General features: G+C 38.6%; 1 protein-coding gene, 1 long non-coding RNA gene and 2 pseudogenes across 7 annotated transcripts in view; all 4 read right to left on the minus strand.

The window, feature by feature from the left end:
- Positions 1-27,069, minus strand: part of LOC110051717 (COP9 signalosome complex subunit 3-like) — a 226,401-nt gene that overhangs the window by 41,448 nt on the left and 157,884 nt on the right. For 3 of the 5 annotated variants that reach the window (XM_089292882.1, XM_089292880.1, XM_089292881.1), the window contains one exon: positions 26,453-26,539. The exons of 1 other annotated variant lie outside the window; for it this stretch is intronic. In XM_089292882.1, coding sequence (XP_089149008.1) covers positions 26,453-26,539 — 87 coding nt within the window. Of the gene's footprint in view, positions 1-23,061; positions 23,136-26,452; positions 26,540-27,069 lie in introns of those variants that run through there. One more of the 5 variants, XM_089292885.1, reaches the window with a different exon arrangement.
- Positions 6,541-12,139, minus strand: LOC149111022 (uncharacterized; annotated as a pseudogene).
- Positions 11,404-13,444, minus strand: LOC149111023 (uncharacterized). Of its 2 annotated transcripts, XR_016208188.1 has the most exons (3): positions 12,479-13,444; positions 12,198-12,373; positions 11,404-11,959 (listed from the first exon to the last, which is right to left on the minus strand). It is a non-coding gene; the product is annotated as an uncharacterized LOC149111023 (long non-coding RNA). The 2 variants fall into 2 exon arrangements; XR_016208187.1 differs by having other exon boundaries at positions 12,198-13,444.
- LOC149111024 (uncharacterized) lies at positions 15,149-20,396 on the minus strand (annotated as a pseudogene).

Below are 27,069 nucleotides of genomic sequence, written 5' to 3' on the forward strand. Positions count from 1 at the left end.
GGACATCCCTAGTATGGTGCCATTGTGCTTTTGGTTGTCTCCTTCTCCACTGCTTTTTGTTTGTTTGTTTTGTTTTTTAGTTAGTTGTCTTAATTATTCATAATGTGTTGGTTTGTATAGAGTAAATCATAACAAATAAATAGTTACTCAAAGACAGACAAGTGGCATTGTTAAAAGTGCATTCACTGAAAGCTGTCAATGTAGACTACAACTTTTGCTGTGATTCTGTTCCGATTCTGGCCACTGAAACTGATCAAAGATGACACAACTTTTCTTGTCTCAGTTGCCCCCAAAATGCATCGGATCGCATCTCCAGCGACATGATTTTTGAAAATTTTCCGAGGGGGAGCATGCCCCCGTACCCCCCAAGAAACTCGTGTCAATTTGCAAGTGCTGGCTACTTTAAATGGAGCAAAACATTCACATCCCAAAAGTGAGTATCCCACATTACACTTCCATGCGTAGATCAAAAAGTAAAGATGCACATATTAATGAGTTACATGTCCGCTAGTCTGCTGCAGCTTCTGAGTGTGTGGACTGCACACCAGATGAATACGAGCCAGTTTACTTCAGCACTCTTCAGAGATGATTTTAAGTTGGGCAAACTGACAGTGAATCTCAAAGGTTACAATGACAGTCCAGTTAAGAACACTGGGTCCTACATCATGTGCCTCCACCATGGTAACAAGAAATACAGAGTTTTGTGCAAAGTCGCAGATAGCAAAGGTCATATGACCTTAGACAGGAAGGAAGCATTGGTTGTGGAATATGTCAGTTTCTCTAAGATCCAGAAACAAACTGTCCAAGCGAAGATAGAGTTTCAGTCTACCACCTGTGTCCTGATAGCAGGCTACTACAGCACGTACACTGTAGGTTTCCTGTGATCAGAAAAGTACGCAGCACAACTGCAAGTGCTACCAGTAAGATTCTGAAGCAGGTGTTTGGCAGATATGGGGTACCTAAAACTATTATGACAGACAATGACCTGTCATTCTCATCAAAGGAATTAACAGCCTTTGCAGACCAGTACCGTTTTGACCACATTACATCTTGCTCTTGTTACCCACAGTTGAACAAGTAGTGGAGAGGGTAGAGCTGTGCATGAGAAAGTGTCCAGCCAGAGGACATGATTGAAACTTAGCTATGCTGATCTACAGAACCACACCCTTTACTACCAGCATACCACCACCTGTAGAGCTATTGAATAGAGAAATATAGAGAGGATTACATTCAACCAGATCCCCTATCCAGAATCCTCATTGCCAGGTTGCCCAAGAGCAAAAAGTAAAAGACAATAAGTTCACCGCCAGTGTAGTTGATGGACTCCAGCAATCCTTAAAAAAATGCCAGTAGCATCTCAACTGGTATCGTTCAGTGTCAAAACTACAAATGGAGCCTAGTTTTTGAGAAATTGTCACTTCATTCCTCTAGCTCAAGGAGCAGCTCTGCTATCTACCGACAGTGTACAGCATAACAACAGCAGTAGCAGTGAATGACCAAGATGTGTGATTACAAGACCTAACAGACATATACAGACAATTTAATCAGTCTCAGTTAAGGTGGCTCAAAACAGTCTCCATCACTTAGATTATGACGGGTCGTTATAACCACTCTTTATCACGTTCTGCTACAATCATGGTATCAAAAAACTGTCCAATCATTGGTGAACACGTTGTTATCATTTTTGTGAATAGGTTACCATAGCAACACTGTGACCTGCTAAAAACACCCTTAATTACAGCTTTATTGGCTTATAATTCAAAACAGCTCAGTCATTTTTTTCATAGTAAATGGTTTGAACCCAGGAGTATCAGTGGTTTGTATAGTGTGATCGTTCGGGTGAGGGTAGTTCTGAAAAGAACTGTTGTTGGTGACTGATGTTTCCACAACCTGAGCAGAAGTCATGTTCAGAGTCAAGTGAATAGTGTTTGTCAGTCAATGATGTTAGAAGTCTGATCCATAGAACGTGGTTGGTCAGTTTAGCCAAGATGGTATTGGCTGAAAGACTCATGTAAAAGTTCGTTATCAGTCATTGGTGGGTTTTAATCCCTCTATTGTTAGTCAAATTGGTCGGTTTCGTTTCCGTCATGGATAAGTCATCTGTAAGGCACCGGTAGTCATTGACATCTGTTAAGAGGCATTTGTTCTAGGTTAGTGTACCAGCTCTCCAGGGTCAGTCGTTGAAAATAGTTTGTACTGTAGGTTAGGCTCTGAACAGAGTCCCAGTCAATGTTGTGGTTTGTCAGTTGATGATGTACAGCAATGTGATTGTTGGCATCACCATGTCTCATAGCTCGTTTGTGTTCAGTCAGTCTCGTGTTAAGGTTTCTGCCATTCTCACCAATGTAGGAAGCCTGGCAGTCGGAGTATTTGATCTTGTAAACTGCTACCTGTCTGTTGTTAGGTTTGTCCCTGTCTTTAACGTTGGTCGGTAAGTGTCGTAACGTAGTTGTAGGTTTGTGGGCTACACAGATGTTGTAGGGCTGTAGGATCCATGAGATGGTCTCAGAACTGCCCTTAATGAGTCACTGTGGTAACAGGTGTTGGGTTCCTGTTTGTTGTGTCAGCTTCAGTAGGTCGGTAAATATTTCGTCTAATAAAGTCAGTGTTGTAGTTGTTTTTGTGAAAAACATGTTCAAGGTATCTGTTTCCATCACGTAGGCTGTCTGGTGTGTCACAAACTAGTTGCGCTCGTCTCATCAAAGTCGTTATAGTCGTGGCTTTGTGAAGTCGGGTTGTGGGATGATTTGTCATGTAATCTGTCGGTATGCGTCAGTTTTCTGTACACTGTCGTTCACAGTTCGTTGTTGTTGCGGCTTACCAAACAGTCTAGAAAAGGAAGTTTTCCATTTTCTTCAATCTCTTTACTAAACTGGATGTCTGCGTTCTGTTTGTTTAGGTGGTTGTGAAAATTGTCAACTTCTTCTTTGTGAATGGCGGTTAAGAGTAAATGTCAGTAAAAATCAAACATTATCGAAAAATCGCGGACATGGTCAAAAATCGATTTGGCTCATTTTTTGTCTGTAGGTAGCCTTATATAGTAAACAAACGGAAATGGGGTTAGATGTTTGAAATATGCACTTTGACGGGAATAAACCGTTTGAAACTTTTGGCAGGTCAATTGTCAAAGAGGTGTTAATTGGCTTTATACAGAAGGAACTTAACATCAGCGAGGCGGATTCTTTTGAGTATCAACGAGTGCACCGCATTGGCAAGCGCGACCCATCGCAAGAAAAACCAAGACCAATAATCGCACGTTTTTTGCGATACTCCGACAGAGAGCGAGTCATGTCAAGTGCAAGAAAGCTGAAAGGAACTGGTTTCGGAATATCGCCAGACCTTCCGAAAGAAATTGTGGACCGCAGAAAGGAATTAATGCCTAAGTTCAAAAAAGCAAAAGAAGACGGAAAATCGGCGTTCTTCAAAAGATCAGAGCCGGACAAACTTTTTATTGAGGGTATACGAATCTTCTAATTTCTTTGGAACATAAATCTCTCTATCTAGGTATTCATAACATGTAAGCCTCATTCACACTTGTTCTTAAAAATGGAGCTGCATGCGTGTCATCTAGTTAGCGCAATGCGTGCAAGACCTATTCCATTAGTAGCGCAATTAACAGCTTTTATCGCTGGCTACTGTTTTACATACATGTTCAATTGTAGTTGTAGGTGTTATAAATGTCTTTCTTTTGTTTCTTTTTCCTTTTCAATATTAATTAGTTTTACCTTTTTTTTGTTCAAGAGACATGCAAATTTTTTCATTAGCTCATCTACTAAAGATTACTATCTCATTCTCTGCAACTGCTCGCCTTTTCACTTAAATATGTCCTTAAAAAGTTACAAAACTTAATTTAAATTTTGGTATCCTATCCTTAAATGTTCGGGGGATAAGATCTTTTGATAAACGAAAAGCACTTTTTCATTGGTGTATGAAGGATAAAGCTGATATAATTTTTCTACAAGAGACCTACAGCACATCCGAGGTGGAAAACACCTGGAAATCCCAGTGGAGAGGAGACTTGTTTTTTTGTCATGGTTCTGAACACAGCAGAGGTGTCTTAACACTAGTCAAAGAAGGGCTTGACTGTAAATTTGAGGTATGTAAACAAGATAATCTAGGTCGGTATATCATTCTAAAAGGTCTTGTTCAAGGTCAATCTTTTTTATTTTTGAATATCTATGCGCCAAATAAGACCAACGAACAATGCATCTTTTACGACGAAATACAGAACGAATTCGACAAATTGGAAATTGACACTGATTGCAAAATAATAATAGGTGGTGACTTTAATGTTATCTGCGACCCAGATTTGGATGGATCGGGAGGATCTCCAAAATTGAAAGAATCGTCCAAAAAGATAGAAAATCTATGTTTTTCTCTTGACCTAATAGACATCTGGAGAATCAGAAACCCAAAATTAAAACGTTTCTCCTGGAGACAGAAAACTCCAATGATTCAACGGCGGTTAGATTATTGGTTGATATCAAATAATATACAGGAAGAGGTTGATAAGGTCGATATTATCCCTGCTATTACATCTGACCATTCCGCCATTACATTGTACATTAATGGTATAGAGAACTCAACCTATGGACCGTCTTTTTGGAAATTCAATGCAAGTTTGTCAGAAGATAAAGAATATGTAGACCTAATTAGAAACAAAATCGGTGAATGGGTAGACGAAAGTAGAGAAATCGAAGACCCGCGGGTTACCTGGGATTATTTAAAATATAAAATACGCTATGAAACGATTGGTTATAGTAAGAAGAAAGCAAAAGAGAGAAGGTCAGAGCTGGTAAATTTGGAAATTAGATTAAAAGAGTGTCAGCGAAAATGTGACGAACACCCAAGTGCTGAAAATCTCTGCGATTTAGAAGTTCTCAAATCAGAATACGAACGCCATTATGATTATATAACACAAGGAGCAATCATAAGATCTCGGGTGAGTTGGTATGAAGAGGGCGAAAAGAATAGCAAGTATTTTTTAAATTTAGAAAGTGCTAAAAAGAAAAAGACATGTATACGGAAATTATCCGTGGATAATGATTCATATATAACAGACCCAAAAGAAATAATGAAAGAGATTCATGATTTCTATGAAAAACTCTATGATAGAGACTCGTATAATTTAGGTGAGAATTCAATTGATCGTTTCCTTAATGAAGTGGATACTAAAAAATTGTCTGATGAAGAGAAAATGACTTTAGATAAACAACTTACTAGATCCGAACTGTACGAAGCATTGAAGACATTTCCGAAAAACAAAACACCTGGAAGTGACGGTTTAACTGTGGAATTTTACTTGGCGTTCTGGCACGTGGTTGCAAAGTATCTCGAAAAGTCTCTAAACTTCTCTCACCAACACGGGCAACTATCAACTTCGCAAAAGCAGGCAATGATTACCCTATTGGAGAAAAAAGATAAAGATAGACGATTTATAAAGAACTGGCGACCTATCTCACTGATCAACGTAGATGTTAAAATTGCATCCAAAGCGTTTGCTAGAAGGCTGGAGCCAATCCTGCCAGAACTTATTCACCATAATCAAAATGGTTTTATCAAAGGAAGGTCTACATTTGATGCAGTTAGAACAATCGATGATTTACTTGAATTGGCAAAACTCACAAATACAACAGGTATTCTAATGGCAATTGACTTTGAAAAGGCATTTGATTCTCTGGACCATACATATCTATTTAAAGTATTGGAAAAATTCAATTTTGGACCGTATTTTTTACAATGGGTAAAAACATTTTATACAAACATATCCAGCTGTATCTTAAATAACGGCTTTACTACAGATCTTTTCTGTATCCATCGTGGTGTACGACAAGGTGACCCTCTATCACCTTTATTATTCATCTTAGCTTTGGAAGTTCTCGCATGTCAAATCAGGCAGGATAAAACCATACAAGGAATAATGGTCAAAAACGTGGAGATCAAACTCACGCTTTTTGCAGATGACATGACTTGTTTTCTAAAAGACATAAATGCATATTCGCGACTTTGTACAACTTTAAAGGTTTTTTCATTGCATTCTGGTCTCCGAATTAACGACGATAAAACAGAAGTTTTTGGTATCGGCCCACATAAACTAGTACAAAAGGACTTTACTCACAAAGTGCGAAAATCAATCAAGATATTAGGTACCGTTTTTGACTATCACAAACCATCACGAGACAAAGCAAACTTCGACTCAATATTCAAATCTATTAAAAAAACGCTGAGTATGTGGAAGTGGAGGGGTCTTACCCTGATTGGTAAGATTCAAATAGTTAAGACCTTCATTATTCCAAAATTTTTGAGTAAAGCGACTGCAATCTCAATATCAAACGATCTTGTCAAGGAGATAAACAGACTGATTTTCGGTTTCATTTGGAAAGGTAACGATAAAATTAAACGGACCGCGCTTATCAATGATATTGAAAATGGAGGACTAAAAATGCTTGATATTGAATCCATGATATCGGCTCAAAGAGTGATGATCTTAAAAAAGTATCTAGGAGAGAGCAACAGCACTTGGAAAACTATTTTAGATGATTTCTTTTTTGGAAATATAGGTGGAAAACTCATCCTGTTCTGTGATTTTGAAACTAGTAAACTACCGGTTCATCTTCCAATATTCTACAAAGAGTGTCTAGAGGCATTTCGTAATTTAAAGAAATCCAAGGTAGCCACCTATGAGGATGTTGTAGACCAAATTATTTGGAATAATAGGAATATTGTGATACACGGAAAATCTCTTTTTGAAAAACATTTGTTTACTAAAGGAATTGTTAAAATTGGTGACTTGTTATCCGATACGGGTAAATTTCTTGAAAGCCCTAAAGTGTTGGAAGCGAATCTATCTCCAATCCAGTACTTCAAATTAATAGGAATTGTAGATGCCATACCAAAAGAATGGAGATTAATTATCAAAGAATCACATATTCAACATCAGCAACTATATCCTCAACAGCATTTGGATACAGTGTATATTTATATCGACGAAACCAAATCGGATCTGTTAAAAGCCTCTTCAAAACTTTTGTATAAAGGATTTAAAACAAAGAAACAAACTCCTCCAACCGCCAAAAGGAAGTTGAAGGACAAATATCCAGAGGTTATAGAAGACTGGAAAAAAATTTATTCTTTACCATTCACTGTCACACTTGAAACAAAAATTAGAGAGTTCCAATATAAATTATTAAACGATATAATTTTCACAAATGAGAGGTTATTCCGTTTTAAAATGATTGAATCACCAATGTGCACCTTTTGTTTGAAAGAGGTCGAGTCCCTCGAACATTTGCTCTTTTATTGTGATACAACAAAAGACTTCTGGCGGGCTTTTTCTTCTTGGCTTTCAAACCAGAATGTATCTTTGGACACTTTGACATTTGAAAATATATTGTTTGGAGTGTTCAACAACAACGAAGACTTTATTATCCTGAATCACTTGATACTGCTAGGAAAGTTTTTTATTTATAAATGTAAATTAAATAAAATTAAACCAACATTAACAATATTTTTAGCAAAGACAAAAACCGTTTATTACATTGAAAAAAAAATAGCTACCAAAAATAACCAACTTTATAAACATTACAAAAAGTGGGAAAAACTAATGCCATCTCTTAATAATAGTTGAGCTTAATTTGTAATTTCTCCTTCTCAGCATGTCACTAACTTACTTTCTTTTTTTTTTTTTTTTTTTTTCTGTATTTGGGTAGCTGCACTATTGTAAACAACGCATTGTATATTCTTTAGGTATAATTAGGCTACGATTAGTAATTATAATTTGTTGTATGTAATCTATTGTAGTTATGACGTATTGTAAGTATTGTAACTAGTGTTATGTCTTGTGTTGTATTGTATGTATTATAACCCAAAATGTTGAAAAAAAATAAAAATTACAAAAAAAAAAAAAAAAAAAAGGTCAATTGCTTAAATTTCACCAAGCACGATCCTGAAATTATGCACTTTTCAGACAGTTGTCATATGAACAAAAATGTAACAGAAGGACTTTTCTAGCTGTAGAAATATAGAGTTGGACTTGTTTTATCGAGACAAAGTGATAGTTTTTGTCTGGTGTTATTCCTGGAGGAGCTATGTCTCTGTTAAGAGACGACATCTTCGGCCTTTTGAAATTAAGGCAAAGGTGGCCTAGAATAGCTTGGCAAAAATACATGTGGTGGTGCCTCAAAGTTTACAATAACACTACCAAGAAGCCTTGAAAGATAGTTCTTTACGATTTGGATTTTACTTCTTTGGGACCTTTGACTATCAAAAGATGAGCACCGGCGGTATTTCGGTTAAATAGTATGACACCATAATGAGATGCATAATAACAAAATTAAACGCGTTGTACACAAATAACTGTTTTGGTCAGTTATATCTTCACTGGCTGTTGAAATGACTAGAAACATATTAAAATGTCTAACTGCACTTGATTTTCATATACTGAGACAGGAGAAACAAATTTCGACTTTTCCTATCCAATGAATCGTGCCATAATTCTGCATAATTCTGCACACAACAGGTTGAACATTTGAATTGCACACAACAGGTTAAATTTGCCACACAGCCGTTAGTTTATGTTTGCTTCCCATCCAGTGAACATGAATTCCACAAGCAGTGGCGAGCTCGAGTGACTGAAATGTAGGACTCTGCTGTCACGCAACACCTCCTGTAAATTATACACGCACCGCCGATCAGCTATTCGTGAAACGTACAGTGCTCAGTTGCTTGGAAGGGCAGGTACACTCCTGACTAATTGTGTGAGTCTTGCGATGTATGGCTTTTTCCTCATCCGAGGTTAAATGTCAGAAATATCCAGCCCAAGGTCGATGCACATGTCTCTTAGCCTATCCGCTCTTAAAGTTGTGAGTGTACATCTTTGTACAAGTTCGCAGACGTTAAGGTTGAAAAATACAATCGGATGCTGAATAGCCACATCTCTCATCACACAGCACATAGATGACTCTCAGCTTCGGTGGAAATTTCGTCCTTGTCAGCACTCTCCATGGCCACTTCTGAGACTTCACTAGCTTTTGCTTTGTTACCGTCGGTTGTAACTTCTAATTGCTTCTTTGCTGAAAGACGGCTAAAGAAGCCACTAATCTGCTGCGACGTAAGGACTTCATCAGGTTGAAATTGGCGTTCCCCCGCTTGATCTCTTGCTAAGCTCATTGCTTTCGAAACTTCCTGTGGATCGCTTTTCCGTCCACTTTGCTCCCCTTTTTGAAATTGGTCAGTTAAGAATTCAGTCTGTTTCTTTGTAAAACGCACCTTCTTCTTAATTGTCTTCAGGGTCCAACCCATTGGATGAGACGGCAAGATGTTACTCTTTGCCTGGACAGTAACTTGAATGCTTGGAATTCAACTGCATCCCTCTGTCAGCTTGGAAGAATATTCTCTTTTAGCTCTATCATAGGGAGTTTCGTGTTCGAGCATCATTTGGTGTTTTCCAGTATCTAGGTGTGTCTGGAGGTTTGCAAAGCGACCTTATGCTTTTACACATCCTTCCTCTGGACACGGGAAAAGCATGTCATCCGGCCTATTTTGACCAATACTGCTTCGATCTTTGTTTTCGTTTTCAGTTGAGAAATCTGCTTTGACAGAGCTTTTCTTGATATGTTGGTGTCTCAATCTTGAACGGCAGTGTGCTACTTGCATTCTGCGATGGGGGGTCTAGGATTTCCAATTTTTCGGGCTGCTTCATGACTCCTTCGAACTTTGCCCATGGCACTACTTTATCGGAACCCACATTGAATGCTCTCCACACTTCTACACCAGTTTCATCATACTCAAAATTGTTAAGTAAGCTTGTGCCATCCCATTTGATATTAAAGGTGCTTAATGGCTCGGCAGCAACATAGCTTGCTTTCACTCCTGTGGTTCCTTGGCCATTCAATGGCTGTTTTGAGGTGTAAAGCATTCATGACATCATTGCCTTCGTTTACGTACCTTCCAACGTGCCCTTTGATTGTTGCTGTTTTGCGATCACATACCCCCTTTTTACCTTGAGGGTCCGAGAAGTCGTTTCTTACAACAGCCACTCCTACGGCACACCAGCCAGCCTAGCTGAGATGATTGAATTTCCGCCATGATAACAGCCAGAGTTATCTTGTTTGTAGTAAGCCATTTCCAGGTCTGGAATTTCCTTTTTCAGGGTAGTGAGGCAGTCAAGCATTATCGAAGCCACAGTCACACTGTCTTGGGCGCAGCTTTGAAATACATGAACAAGTGTCTGCGATTCAAAGTGCTCAGAACCTTCTGACAGTCTTATGGCAATGCTAATGTGCCATGGCAATCCTCGCTTTGTAAACCAATCAGACTCTGCCTCTCCATATTTTCGGGGCTTATATTTCATTGCCCAGTCCTGGACTAACAGCACCGATTGGCTGTCGAGTTTGGCTAAAACTGAATGCTTTGCCTCAGCTTGGTGGACCGAATGCAGCTGATGGGCTTTCCAGCTAATGATATCATCCCTTGTCTGTTTGATGGTATGCAGCATGTCAGCTTGATCTTCTGCTAATGAGAGCGCACTTGAATACTCACCTTCTATGGTACCCATGACTTCCTCTAACTGATAACACTGCACACACGACTCATTGTGGAGATGGTCGCAGAAGCCCCGAAATTCTGCATTGCTTGGATCACTTAGTGCATAAATTTGACAATGATTGCAACCTCTGAGGCCTCCACTGCATGTACCTACAAAAAAAGTAAAATGACAACTGCGTGATTCAGTGCATATTTGCAAAGCAACATATACGCATCGCCATTTCAAAAAGATTACTTAACCGATTCTCAGCGTTGTATACATGTGTATAAGCATATTACAGTGAATTGTAAACTCTTGTTTCATGAATTAAGCACAAAAAAGACTTGGAGAGAAAGAAAGAGGTAGCCATGTATCATAGTAAGAAGTCTCCTACATCACTTCCGCAAAGGCAACGCATAATTATAAAATATGCACCCACCTTGTAGTTGCCCTTTAGGTACTACTTCGACAAACGAAGTTGCTGCTTAATTTCCCTCATCGATTGCTGAGTCTTACCACAGTCAACAAGCTTGTCTACGAGTTTCCCTAAATGCTCAAATGCTTTTGCTCCTTGTGCTGAAAAGTTATCAGGTCCTTGCAGAGACTTGCAAACAGATGAAGAACAAATGCCCAAAACTCTATGTAGGGTTCTCTTACTCATAGGCACAAAGTTGATTTCACAGCAGTATTGTTGATACTGCTGGAAAATGCGCTCTGGAATCATTGTTCTAATCACATTGGGTGTTTTAATGATCTTGCCAGTTGACAATTTCAGAAGTTTTTCCCCAAAAGGAACATATTGAATTATGTATGGACTTGCTATGAAAGAAACAAAATGTTCTAATTTTACACGTTCAATTCTCATTCTCTTTTTCTCCTGGTTTGGAAGAGGAGCAGCTCTTCCATGTAACAGCCTATGGCGTCAAGCAATGTTGCCATCAAAGAGTGTATTTGTCGTCTGGTGCTCCAATGTTGTGCGTTCAAGTAGCTCTCAGCAAATGCACTAAGAAGCTCCATCTCTATTTCACTTCTGCCTTCGACCACAACCTGACTCTCTCTGCTTACAGCATGACGATCACAAAGCTCCATCCACAGTTCTTGCGAATTTTCAGGTGCCAGGACATCAAGCATTGCAGATATACATTGTTGAGCTTTCTGTAGGTATCTGCGTTTAGTACGCTCGTGGGCTGTATTCCATGATGGCACTGATAACGTGTGATGTACTGGACTGACGTCTCAAAGCTGTAAGAAGTGATTAAGCTGTACCTGGGACTCGTTGTCTAGACTGGAGCCTTCATCACTCTCTTCGGAATCTCCTTGTGGAACAAAAAGGCTCTGCTGTCTGGATGTGGAACCTTCTGGCAATGATTCATCACCAACAGTTACAGGACAAGTAATGGCAGGAATATCAGAGTCACTCGCTTGTTCATCAATCTGATGAAAAAGGGAACACATTGCTTTGGATGGCTTTAAAATGAGATTAAATGTATGCAAGCATGGGGTGTCATGTATAAAAGTGCAAGTGGCATGCGAGCTGGAAAGTAATAGTCGATAATTAATTTAATTGACTGGTAGCCTATCCTGATATCTTTATTCAGTTACTACTCAGTATTATTTTCCATTTGGAACATTTAGAAAAAAAAAGTTGAGAAGCTATATATTAATTTAAAACCTTTATTATTTGGCTATATTCTGCAATGTGATTGGCTATCTGGGCAGGGCATGCTTTTCCAATTCCTGTGCCATGCATGGACTTGCCCAGTCATTGACAGGCGGCAATGGCGGCGTTTTGAGCATGTGTATGCAAGTTATCCTGGACATGCCCGTCTCCCGTGAAGGGTTGAACCCCTGAAAAGGGCAGAGAAGGGAGAATTAAGAGAATGCATTAAGGTTTTCCACTTTCATTAACTATATTGGATGGAAATTTTTCATAAACACTTTGAAGAAACTCACCAAGCTTAGACCACTTAGACCTTCTGTGATGTTTTCTACACCTCCTGTGGGACCCAAGTCTTGCGATTCTAAGTGATTTTTTGTTTTTGTCAGGGACTGTCGACATCATACACAACTTCCTTAATAATGAAGTAATGATGAAGTTTTGCAGCTATGATGAAGGTGGACAGAGGCCACCAAAAATTCAGTAAAGAAAAATCATAGATTGGATTACAAAGAAGTTTATTATGAGAGATCCATCATTACTATTTTGTGTGTTCCTGAAATAAAAAATTACCAAAGAAAAATACTCACAAATGGGGATGGGGTCAGGGAAGGGAAAGGGGAGGCATCAAGAAATGATGAGCACAGGAAAAACTGCAACTCTGAAGAAGTTTCTTGGTATCACTATCCATGTGGTCTAGGATATTCTTAATAGTTCATTACAAGTAACTGACAAAATTGGAGATATTGGAACTTGCATGGTTGTTGAAAGCTACATCCACACAAATGTGTTCGACTCTCCAGCATGTAAGTGCTGCATAACATTACAAGGGAGAGTGGAGATTTGAGTTGGTATTGTTATAATTGGTCACTTCAATGACATAAAACATTCTTGCTCAGAGTTTCATCTGAAGTTCTTTGGCCTTACTGATCAAAGCAATATGTGGACCAATCAAAGAAAAGATAAGTACATTTCTCCCTGTTAATGGCCACTGCTATCAACACATAATTTCTTGAACTCCTTGTTTTTGAACATGCAAAACTTTGACCCTAGTGGCATCTTGGAATTGTTGTATACAGGAAAGAAGAACTTCATGAGACTCCTCAAAGATTAGGTATTTAGTTTACCTAAACTGCTTTCCAAAACTTGAATTCAGTGGAGTTTTTGCTGTTGAGGATGAACTCTGCTTTTGAGTGACATGCTATGTTCCTGACAGTTGACTGGTGTACTCAAAAGGGTGAACTCTGTGAATGGCAATCAAAAGATCTGCAAAGAAATGTTGAGAGACTGGGATGACTGCCATGGCATGCATATGCTTCAATTGACAGTCTGGCAAAATGTAGATTTCTCGGCCAAATCTTTAGTAGAATTAGCACTTGGTTGAAAAAAGATTGTGCCATAAAGTAGTAGTGTATTTAGCTGCCTTTTATGGGTGGAAGAAAGCGCAAGAAACCAAAGTGTGGGTCAAGCTCTTCAGAAACTGAAGAAGTCATGGCCGCTTTGGCAAACAATGGCGATGACAGCATGTACAACGAACTGAAAAACTCTATGGATTGCCTAAAGCAGGTAGTTTCAGAAGGATTTGTCAAACTACACACTGACTTGGACAAACTAAGATTTGAATTTAAAACTGAAATAGACCCAGTAAAACTGTTGATAAAAGACATAGAGAAAAGCCTGACCTACACCCAGAGCAAAGTCAAAGACCTCAAAGAGCATTTTGAGATGGAGACGAAGGAACATTCGAAAGATGTGGATGCCTTAAACAAAAAGATTGCTGACTTGGAAGGGATATTAAAACAAGAAGTTGAAAATAACATAGCTTTGGAACAGTATACATGACACGAGAACCTACGCTTCAATAACTTCCAGGAGAAGGAACATGAGGACTGCAAAGCGGTAATGTAAAATGTTTTAGAGAAAGAGTTTGGCATTGATACCACCAAAATTAGATTTCATGTGGTCTACCTCGTTGGCAAGAAGATTCAAAGCGGGCGCAGACCAATTATTGCAAGATTTGTCTGCTGGGAAGACTGAGACAAAGTTTGGTCCATAAGAGGTAAGCTAAAAGAATCTATTACACACTGATTTGAACTCGTTGTGAAGAAGGTGAAGAAGAAGAAGACCAGGTGTTGATATACAAAATGGAAGAGTTTTAATCTTTGTACTTTATATTGACAAAAGTCAAAAATTCTAGTTTGCTCTTCTCCTGTTCGCGTTGGTTACACAATTATCAAACTCACACACCAAAGGACGTATATAAATGTTTCTTAATTCTCCTGGGATTAATTATTGAATGAATTATTAAATGGTCAAAACACTCCCCCCTACTGCAGAAATCTATTAAAAGTTGTGAATAGACTGAGCAACTACTCTAGTTCTTGTTTGGTTGCAATTAAGCAGAGCTTGTGAATTGGACGGTCATAAACTGATGTAGCAGTCTTTATTCTTGCTTTCCTCATGAGTCCATCTTGTCCGGGATACGTCTGAATTACTAAGCCCATCTTCCATGTTCTCGTCAGGGTGGGCTCAATCACCAACACCAAGTCTCCTTCATGGAGGTTTTCTCGTTTCTTGAACCACTTGTTCCTGGGCAGTAAATTTGGCACAAAATATTTCATCCAACAACTCCAGAACTCTTGCACTCATTTCTCAGTGCTTCTCATGAGGTGTCTTAGGTTAACTGTCTGTTCTGGCTCTGGCACAGGAGAAGGAAAGCGGTGACCGATCAAGAGGTCGTTAGGTGTGACAGGCGGATTTTCCCAGATCTTGTCCCTGTGCAGAGGCATCGAATACTAGCCGAACTTTGGTTGTTCTGTCGGGAGTGAAAACTGCTAGCTGGGGAAGATACCACTCGGGAGTTTTATGGTTGATCTGTTCTGGAGGTACTCCTTTTATGAATCCTTGTTCATGTGGCTTCTGAACTTCGTCTTGTATTACTTCAAGGCAATCTTTTCTTCTTAACGTTTTCTCGGAAGAGATCATTTGTTTATACGTGATATCGTAGTTACTCTCTTTTGGGGGACCCTCGTCTTTCCATGGCATGTGCACTTGGACCCCCCCATCTATCATTTGAGTTGGTTTTGCAATTGACTTGATAAACTTGTTTTTCTTCAAATTGTTATCACTACAAGTGTAAACAGAGCACTGTCCCATGACATACTATCCAAAGCACTTTCTCTTTCCAGTGGGTTGCCCAGCGTTACCAGGAATGACGTCCATGTTGATAAAGGATTCAGCAAAGTCTGTTCTGATCAACAAGTCTACAGCTCCTCCTGATAAATATAGTTTATTTCAGATTGCTTTCAAGTGCAGGTAGCTGTTTACAATCTTTCAAGAAACTGTTTTTGCTGGACTGCAAGGCTCATTTATCGCGTAAGCTCGCATTGACTTCTGAATGTGCTCTTCAGCTGTTGACACAACACTTATGTTAATGAGCTATGATTCTTCTGACTTCTTATTACCTCCTGCCAAGTTCATGGCCAAATGTGTTTTAGTGCTGCTTAAACCGAGCTTCTTCTTTACATTCTTCGAAATGAAACTTATGTTTGAACGACTATCGAACATAGCAAGGGCTTCGACAAAGTTTCCATCTTTATCTTTGATCTTGACTTTTTGAACTGGACAAAGACCAGGGACGTTTCTCTTGCCCTGAACGTTGTGATTACTGGCCTCTTGACTTGCACCAGTAAAAGGTACAGCTTCAGGATCTAATCTGGAATTCACTGCAGTGGGTATACATTTGTTGTGTAGAGAACAATGATGGTGTTGCGTGCACTTATTGCAGGTGTTTCTGTTGGGCTTTTTACAGTGATTAGTGTGATGGTTTCACAGGCACTTGCGACATCGATTATTCCACTTTACTATTTCCCATCTCTGGTCTACTGTTGATTTTTGGAACACTGGACATGCAGAAAGTAAATGCTTCGCTTCGCAACCAAATGGACAAATTTTATCACCAGACAATTCACTGTTCATGGAATGATTGTCCGATTGACTTCGCTGATTTTGAAATCGGTGATCTTCCGTGTCGTTGCGGGTATCCCTTTTGACATGAGATCGCATGCTTGCTTCTTTGTTTAACCAATCTATTAGATTCAGAACGTTCTCTTCATTTTCCATGCATTGCATTTCTCAACCAAAATCAATATTATCTTTTGGATCTAACTTTGATGAAAGCTGAGACATCGCAAAGGGTGCTTCTGAGGCACTTGTCACTTCTCAGCCATTTTGTTCCATGTTGTTTACGAAACCAAGAGTTCTAGCTGCATAGTGAGAAAGCGATTTCGAGTCGCACTTTAGTGGCTTGAGATTTGTAATTTCAGCTAAGAGCGTATCCATTAATTTCCTTTGATCTCCAAATTTGGTATCGAGAATTTTCCATGCCTGTTTGATCGTTTTGCACAGCCTTACTTGATCCGACCAAAATGAGTTCTTGGGTAATGCTTTCTGAAGCCTTTGCAATTGTTCATCTTTGTCTTGTTTATACTTATTCATCCAATACTGAAATTTGTGCTTCTGAGTTGCACAAGACTTTCTAACTCCATCCCATGTGGGCACAGACAATTACGATAACATTGTAAGTGATAACTGAATTCTTTAACTCTTGAACTTGAACTTGGAAAAACGTGGTCAGCTATAAATAAGGAATTGTTTTACCTTTCAGCTGTCAAATTTGCCAGTTTAGTAGGCTTCTGTTGGCTTGTGTGCTTCTGTAGTCTTGAGCTTTGAAATGCCTGCGAGAGTCTAGAATTTCAAAATTTCCTGGGGGAAAATGCCCCCGGATCAACCTACTTGGGAAGACCCTCTGGGCCTTCCAAGAAACTACCCACCTGTTTTTCTAAACTACCCTCTTGTGCCAAAAATTATTGAAACCCCTGCTTAAGCAACCTTAACCTAACATTATTTACTTGCAAATAATGACTTTTCTCTAGGCAAATCTTTTGTATTCAAAAGAAGTTCGAATCAATAGCTATTTCCAACATGCACACATAAATTCTTGATTGGCAATAGAACTCTTGTCAAGTTTAAGATGGATGTTAACACCTACCAAGGCTGCTGGGACTTCAGTCTAACAATAAGGATTCTTTTATATGTTACCATTTTCGTGTTATTTGTTTATACATGTAGTTCGTAAGCTAAAATATGAGATCCACTGTAATTTCATTAGCTCCAATCCAAGCTGGTTTCAAATGCATGATTCTCATCCAGAATGATTTCCTTTCAATTTAAGATTATCTGGTTATGGATCTTAAAATATGTTCACTTAATGTTCGAGGTTGAGGAGAGAGATTGAAAAGAAGGGAAACATTTAATTGGTTAAGAGCAAAAATGTTTTCAATTTATCCACTGCAAGAAACTCACTGTTCTGAAAACACAACTACAACTTGGTCATCCCAATGGGACTATAAAACTTTGTTTAGCTGCTGCTCTAGCACCAGCGGAGGAGTGGCAATTCTCTAACAATAATTTCGCCTTTCAGCTTGAAAGATCATATTTGGATTCCAAGGGCAGATTTATTATTTGTGATAGCAAAACAAATGAAAGGCTTTTCACTTTGGCCAAAATCTACGTACCAAATGATGACGACCCAGCTTTTTTGAGTTTCTTTAGCCACTTGCAAGATTTTCTGTGACGATATAATTTTAGGTGGTGATTTCAATTGAAGCAGGAAAATTAATGTAAGTAAAGTAACTTGATGTTTCGACGGCTTCATGTCCTCACTGTTGAATGAATAAATCAAAAATAACGGCAAGACATATTTATAGCACTTAGGATGTGAGAAAATAAAAATTGGCAAACATTACATGAAAATGTTCATGCAAAAAGGTTTGCCCGAATGGAATCCACTTGCATGTTCAGTTTTGGTCTTTTGCTCTTAATCAACAGCATTTCAAAGATTAAACATTTGAGTTTGCCATGCCATTTCTTAAGGACTTTAAAGTTCGTAATTAAGTTGTCAGGTGTTAAGGCATGCTTGACCCTAAAATATTTTCCAATCACAGAATGTTTCTGTTTCCTACGTGTTGATGGAGGTGGTGGCAAGTGTACCCAATATAATTTGCATTACACAAATCACATGTGAATTCATATATTACACTTTGCTGGCTTATCAGAAGAGGCTTTTCTTCTGTGACTCTCAGATGATCAGCAATCTTTTTGTTTGTGAACACTGCCTGCAGTTGCTGAATAAATTTCGTTCCGAGGTTGCCAAGTTGTCTGCGAACCACGTCAGCCGATTTCTGATCTTTAAATGGCAACGTAACCCCAATGGGGCTGTCAGATAGTGTTTTAACTGGGTCTGTAGGATGCTGGAGGCGATTGATAGCCGAGTCAATGAGCTTCTCGCAATATTTTAATTTTAAAAATATCCCTTTTAAGTTTTTACATTCTTGCATAAGGAATTATTGCGTAGACGACAAGCATTTTGTGCGGTCTAACATTGTACTTAGCAGTGACCATTTGTACTAGCTGTCAACATGGCTTTGGGAGTGCAGAAGGAGCCCTTTATTTGTTTTCTTTCTGTGAATACGGGTTTCAAGGCTGCCATCAATTTTATGATTTTCATGCCAATGAATGGCAATCCATCGTTGCTTGCTACTTCCTTCATAAATTGAATGGAGGGGTGGGCTTTATTAAGACATGTCAGCAAATTGGTGGCATTGGAGAGGTCGCGTACCAGAGCCAGCGTGTCATCCACGTATCCACGTATCTCTTGTAGAAACTCGGAAGCTTGTTCTCACGCGCTAGTTTCTCTTCAGCTGAACACGAGAGCATTTGCCATAAGTGGACCTAATGGTGATCCCAACACAACACCATCAACTTCTTCGTACAGGTTTCCATTAAATTGAAATAGCTGTTTTTTTTGTGGCAAAGCTTAGTAACTCTATCAGGTCATCTTTGGTGAACCAGTTATCTTTGAAAGCTATATCGGCTAGAATATGGATTGTTTTGTCAGGGGGTACATTTGTGAAGAGAGTGGTGACATCGTAAGAGACAAGGAAATCATTTTCGCTGAGTTTGAACTGTTGGATTTATTCAGCAAAATAGAAAACACCAGAGATTGTAGACTTGTTAGTCGACAATGGTTTCAGCTTTTCATCTAGCCACTTTGCAAGAGCGTAATTGTAAGTTCCAGATGGTGAGAGTATTGGCCACATTGTGAGAGTTGTTTTATGCATTTTGGAAAGGCCATATAAGTGGGCCAGGCGAGATGCCCTCTGACAGACGAAGTCTGCCATTTCTTTTAAGGCAGAATTCTGTGCACACCTGATTCAAGACGTTTTTCTTTTGCCAGAAGCAGATGATAATATTTTGGTGGTCTTCCTCTTGTGGTTGGCTTTTACAGGCTAACGGATCAGAATTTTGTCAGGTTGTCGAAAGATGCCTCATTCAACAGTCGAATGTACTCCAACTTGTCCACAACGACAATGCCCGGGCATTTATCTGGTTTGGTAATTACTCTGTCATTTTTTTTTTTTTTTTTTTTTTTTTCTTCTGTATTTGGGTAGCTGCACTATTGTAAACAACGCATTGTATATTCTTTAGGTATAATTAGGCTACGATTAGTAATTATAATTTGTTGTATGTAATCTATTGTAGTTATGACGTATTGTAAGTATTGTAACTAGTGTTATGTCTTGTGTTGTATTGTATGTATTATAACCCAAAATGTTGAAAAAAAAATAAAAATTACAAAAAAAAAAAAAAAATTACTCTGTCATCCCGTTTCTTCAGCTTTTGGATTGATAGTACCAGCCACTTCGGTGGCTTTGGGCCTTCTTCCGATGTAATTCAAAGCAACTGAACGCAGGGTCGCTGCGGCTAGCTCTTTTTTGTTGTCGGAAAGCTTGGGTTTAAGTTTCAAAAGCGCTTTCTCAAAAGTTGCCTGGATGTCAATGGCAGAATGCAAGGTTCAGGAATAGAAAATTGCAGACTGCGACAGAGAACGAGTTTGTCGAAGAACGTGAGATTGTAAGAAGAGATGTTCTCCATGTGTTCATCTACTTCCACATCCCAGTAGAGTAGCCAGGCAATTTTTGATGAGTGCTCGTCCACCATTTTCTGATAGGCTTGCTTGCCTAGCATTGCAATTGTCTTCAGAATACACAAGAAGCAGAAAGTGGAACATTTCTTACGAATTTCGCTGTAGATTTCACTGATCTCTTTCTTTAAGATGTTGTTCTGTTGTGATTTGTGATGGAGCTCTTCCATTATGACATTGCTGGCAAATTATTTGGAGGATTGTGTTCACTTTTCGGACTTCATCTCATTGATCTTGGCAAATGTAGGTGCAAGTCTGAAACTTTGGCAAAGCCGGAGGAATACAATGGCTCCATTGCACTTGATCTGTTTAGCACTTAACTTTTCAAGTCTCCTGAACAAGTCAAGCTGGTTGAAAAATGGGTTGCAATTTGCATCTGACGTGTTTGCCGACTTTGTAAGAATGTGGGATTTCAAACATCTTACTAGTAGCCCTGGAAATAGCAAGGCCAATGGCAAGGACAAGTCTGGGGTGAAGACAGCCAAGCGCATCCTAAAGAAATCAATCAGGGCTGGAACTGACCCATACCTCACCATACTTGCCTTGCAAGGCAAATGAAGAAATACATATTTATTCAAACTTATTCAACGAACATTTTTCATTATTTCATTCAAATGTTTCTAAAGATTGCTTTCAGCAGGTTGTTGGAAACGCATGTGTTTGAGGGTGTCTAACCATATCATGCAATTGTTTGCATTCCAGTGGCAGATTTTGGGCAAACTTGATCAGAAACACAGGTCGAGTCAGGCTACTTAAACCATTTCCCCAGAAATGTTTTTTGATAACCTAACAGGAAGGTACATAGTTAACCTGTAGAAAGTGTTTTTATGGTATTTAAGTTATAGCCCATAGAAAAATGTGGCGATACTTTAGTGTTATAATTCGCTTGCAACACATTGCCAAATTTGGCATACCTCTTCGATCTCATTTTGGGCTAAAAACTACTATGATTTATTTTATTTTTAGTTCAGTTATACCATGAAGACCTGAACTGAATATAAAAACCATTGAAAGATTCTCAAGTAGCTGCTGTGCGGTGTGCGATGCGATCAACTATTAAAAAAATAAGCATAACCCGAAGTGGATTTTGAGCCCAATCAATTTGAAATCATTTTTCGCATTTTTTTTCAAAACAGCTGAAACTAACTAACTGTAGTCCGTTTGTTTTCTAGTTAAAGCCAATCTTTGAGCAACAAATGAGCCAAATAGATTTTTCAACTTGTGTTGATTTTATAGGAAGTGGGTCTTAACAATGTAATTACTGTGTAAGTGCTGGCATCTGCTAAATTTACTGTTCCTGAAAAGCCCCATTGGAGTTGTTCAATTAAGTATGTAAGATTGTATATTTGATTACTTCTCAAAGTTTTAAAGAACAAATGACCACTCTAACAATGACATCATGTCTCTAACAGAGGTTACAAAAAATGACTAATACGAAAATGTTTAGAGTTTTACTGAAAGTTGTGTGACTAGTTTCATGCTGATGATACAAGAGCTGGACTGGGACGGGAGGCTAAGGGGGTGAAATATGTAAGGGAAGCAATTGGTAGGCAAAAGGATGAGGGAAGGGAGGGCCGGAAGGTTGTATTCAGTCATTGTCTCAAAGAGCCCTTTGATTATTAGAACAAAATGCCAAATCTTGAGACAGTGCCAGCTGCCCAATTTTTAATATATACAGTTGAACCACTCCACAATGGCAACCTTGGGGACAGAGGAAAGTCGCTGTTGTAGAGAGGTGGCCGTTATGGGGAGGTTGGGGTGTAATATGACACCTGTTTCTTTTCAGGGGTGCAACATTTTTATTTTTAAACAAGAGGCTCCTAGTAGCCTATACTCATGTACAAGAGAGTGCAAGTCATATAAAATAGATATGCAATGCGTACATAGTCAGACAAGCAATTTGAAAACGTTTGCCATCTGACAACTAAAAATAACACGGGAGAAATGCTAATTTGAAAAAAGTGCATATAGATCTAAGATATAGATAATTTCGATGCAAGGGAGAAGGTAAATGCTGTAACGCAATATGCCATCATTACTACAAGGATATCGTCAGGCGAATAACAAAGCAAGCCGAGTCAAAAAATTATAGATAGAGAATTAACAACCGATCAGAATTGCGAATTGGATGAAATATCTTTTTTCACAGCAATTCTGAACTAAATCTCTTCTGGCATTTTTTGGTCAAGTGTTACACTTGTTTATGTTGGTTGTTAGGAATATATTCCAGTACTGGGCCATTGTAACAAATATCAACTTTGCCTTATTTTCATTATATTTGTAATTTGATTTTTAAGTATACTTGAAACTTGATAAAATAACAGTACTCTTCAGTAGGCACCTGGTGTTTTTTGTAAGTTATAACATGCAATGCCATATTTCCAAGAATTAAAATATTATCATATATATACTTAACTGCATCATCCTAAATGGACTGAACAAGAGCTTCCTACATCAAGAATCAATTGAACTTCAAACAAACTAGGCCATAGTTAGCAGTAAGTGAACACTCAACATGTTGTCGTTACGTCAATTATCACCCAGAAGCCACACAAATAAATTTCTTCCGCGCTAGCAAATCACAGACAGTTCTGATAGTTAGCAAAGCTGACAATGCCTAAAATTGATAAAACAAGGAAATTCTACTCATGATCAGCCATTGAACTCATGTTCTTCACTCTGCACATCATTATCACCACAGGGCCAACAACCTACTGTTACAGGACTAAATGTGACCCGTTCAGTTTACACATCTCAGGCCGGCATCACATAGATAATGGACAACACTTGCTGGCAAATTGTTAGACTTACGCCTTCATTGGACTTAGTGATGTCCTCGGGCAGACTTCCTTTAGACAGCAAATACAGAACGCTGATTGGTTGGCTGCTTCTCAGAGTCACCGCGCAAACTGAAATTCAGACGAGTGTAGTCTGGGGTAAACTTAACACCAATTGAAAAGGGGAGGGGGCTAGTGATGAATAAGGAAAAAAAGAGATGAATAAAATGAGATTTTACTGTCACGCCAGTAAAATATAGTTAATGGAGCGTGACGTACGTTCTGAATGAGCCGTTCATGGCGGCATTACATTCTATAGAGCTATTGAGCAGTTATATTCCAAAGGTCAGCAAACTGTAAGCCTTATTGTAGCTAAACCTAAAACATTGTAGCTTTGTTACCTTTTGAACGTTACAACGTACTATAACATTGGTGCAAATCATTAAAGCACTATTCATGTTTAAGATGTTACACGTGTTAGGGTAAGCTGTTCGGTAGCACAGCCTTTTCTACTGGTTTACAAGCAGATGAATGTCTCCATATAAAAGCTCGGAAAACTGTTCAGAATCCATTCTGAGTTCGTCTAAGCAACGTAACTATTACTTATTGTAAATCTATCGTTTAATTTTCCCTCCCTCCCTCCCTTTGGAGACGAGGTTGGTCATGTATTCCAGCATAATAAACAAAGGGTCACTCCTGTGTGGTGCGGTTAAGTCTGCGCAGCGACTTCCCCCAAGCTTGTTTTTTCATCGCCTTTAAACATCGCTTGCTAACCGATACTCTTGTCCGATCCAGCACATGCCGTCTGTCATTCAGCTTGTAGTGCTGGGGAGATAAGTGAGGTTGTTTTGTCACGCTATCGCCGGAAGTCGCATGGGCTAACCAAATGCAAGGCAGTGTTCCCCCATTAACGCCATCACGAGTTCTTTGTATTTGAGTAATAGCTCTGGTTCAATTACAAGTCGCCACGGTTAACTTACTTTCGCTAGCAACAACGACATTAATGAAACATGCAGTAGGAAGTAGAAATGCTAGGCAAGATTTACAAGCGGCTGTCATAAGCAAAGCAAAAAGATAAATAAATAATAATAAAAAATAAATAAAAACCACTTGATTTCAGTAACACTGTTTTCATAAATCCAGACATATATTTGAATGGATTAAGACTGGACGACCCAAAAAGGCTGAAAAATGAGCGTGTCTAATTTCTGTCGATCTTTCTAAAGCATCTAGAGTCAAACTACGGAATTCCCTGATCAGTTTCTGACATTCTGTGCCAATAATTATTTGAATGGATTAAGACTGGATGACCCAGAAAGGCCGAAAAATGAGCGTGTCTAATTTCTGTTGATCTTTCTAAAGCATCTAGCGTCAAACTAGGGAATTCCCTGATCAGTTTTGGACATTCTGTGCCAACATATGTCTGGATTTATGAAAACCGTGTTAAAGACTTTGCACCAAAATAGCGGGCATGTTTTTTGGAAAATCGGTCAGATACATGTATATAGATAGATAGATAGATAGATAGATATATCCTTACACATGTTGCTAAAAATCCAATAGGTTTCAATAATTGATACAAAATACAAGGTGTACTAGACTAACCAAGAAGCAGAAAAAGAAAAAGGAAAAAAACTTTAACACACGTGTTTTATTACCTGATATTGTTCGTCACATTCTTGTTGACTCGAGCAATTTCAGTTTTTAATGGACACAAACCTTGTACCAGAATAACATTAAGTATATTACAGTCCTTTTTGCATTTTCTAAAACCTAAAGATATAAACAGTTGTCTGAAATAACACCAAAAACATTTTCTCATGGGATCGTTTCACCAGTACTTTCAAGTGTTTCCTATATTATTTCAAAATTTATTCTTTACACTTGGTGTTGTTAGAAATGATTTCTTTTGAGAAGATATTTAAAAGAGTCGCACAGAAGTTTCCAATAATCTTGGTAAAAAGTTTTAGTCCACTTGTTACTCAAACTTTTGGAGAATTCTTTCTTAACACCTAAGCTGGTATATAACTATAACTGAACTGAACGACTTTAATCTGTATTTGATAATGGTGACAAGATAATGCCGAAACGTCAAGTTCTGGCATTTATTTTTCTTTTAAAATAATTTCTTTGTAACCAAGTATCTTTTGGGATTTGAGGGACAAAAGAAACTCTAAAATTTTGTCCTGAAATCCTCAGAGACAGGCTAGAATATTGCTATACGGTATGTTGATCGTGGCCTATTACCTGCCCGTTTTGTTGAACACGTCCATTTACACGAACAGGAAGCATTTTTTGACCAAAAGATTAAGTATACAGAGCACGTTCTTAATAAATGATTCTTTGTAATATGTCCTTGAATCTCCAAAACCCTAATAAATTTGAGACTTGTCATATTGTCTGATGGCGATCGACATAAACAATGGCTTACCTCTCCAGAAACACTTTCTTCATGCATGTTCACATGCCAGTTCAGAATCTTAACAACGAACTAAAGTACTGATAGGTACTTTCACACCATATCAAATTGGGGAAAAAGCACAATATATGCGAAAAAAACGGCACCTTCTTGAAGAATCCAATATGGTGGACGGAGCTCCAAAGACTGTGGTAAATATATGCATGCATAAATTTGCATGCACAAATGTGACACCAAAACGGAGAAACAGAGCCCAATTCTTAACTCATGCACCACACTGCGCATGAGTAAAAATGCTTATTGTAGCATATAAATAAATAATGTAATCAAGATATACGTGTATCAACAGTACAGAAACAGAAACCAACAACACTGTACTGATGAGGTTTCATTAATTGACTGGCTGTTGTCAAGAGGTTATTTTGGCAGTTGGGAGTGACTTGAGTGGCTGTAGCTGTTGTGGAGAGGTGGCCATTGTAGAGAGGTTAAAATAAAAAAGAATACATGGACCGTCTGCTGGGAAATAAAAAAGTGGCCACTGTTGAGAGGTGTCTGTTAGTGGAGGTTTGACTGTATTGACTGTTTGAAATGCATCATTAAGACTTTGTTCATCAATGAACATTCTGACACCTCCAAAGGACAGAGGCGTAGAAACGTATTCAAATTCATAACCCGGTATTTTTGGACAGCAATTGACAGAGTTTGAATTGGTAATTTCAGTTTCTGTGACTCCAATAATATTGAAGCCATTCATCCAAGATATGAAATGATTGATTGATTGATTGTCTCACGTGCGTGCCGACTAAAACTAACCACTTGGTATAAATAAATACTGGTGAGCTGTTATGAAACCTCACAAAATGCTTGGGGTTAAACTGGGACTAGCATCCCATCTAAATGGAGTGGCAATTCAGGGAGGATGATGTAGAGAAGTACATAAAAAAGAAAGACATTAGATGAGATAGCCAAGAGGGCCCTTTGATTTAATGCTCTGAATGACTTCTTTAAAGGTGTTTTTTTGTTATCTTACCATGTTTAATATGTACTGTTCAGCTTCTCTTGGGCTGCTAAGTTGTACTCTGTTAGCCATGTCTGACAATGACAAAGTAAGAAATGTCTGAAACAAAGCAAATGATTACAAAAAAATTAACCCTCTGAGAGAAACAAATTGATTTTTCTATTACTGGTTTGCACTGTAACGCCATCAAAAATAAAAGTAGGTCAGCAATGCGTACTTGTAGGCTTATGCTTAGTTTTATTCCATTCGGTTGGAGTTTGTTATTAAACTTGTGTATACGCGAAGAGTAGTAAAGAGTTTGTTGAGGGGAGTGCGACATGCAAACGTATCACTCACTCACTTACATTACAGAATTGCGCCCATTCAAAAGCGTTGCCCAGGAAAAGCGGGGTACCCATGATGCTTTGCGGGCGTAATGACCTGGGAATGAGGTTGCAAAAGTTCACGCCAGCATCGGTTTCTTAAGATCTGATTTGCCGAATTCCCAAACGGGAGTTCTAAAATTTCGCTTTGTGTCCCTTTACAGACAATGGAGATACAATTGGAGCAATTAGTATTGTTTGAAAGTGGTGAAATGCTCTTTTCGTCAGTAAAGAGCAAAAACTGCGTTTGCATATCAACAGAGCGTG

The sequence above is a fragment of the Orbicella faveolata genome, unplaced genomic scaffold (assembly GCF_042242905.1).
Source record: "Orbicella faveolata isolate gen_17 unplaced genomic scaffold, um_ofav_v1 contig_24, whole genome shotgun sequence".
Lineage (NCBI taxonomy): Eukaryota > Metazoa > Cnidaria > Anthozoa > Scleractinia > Merulinidae > Orbicella > Orbicella faveolata.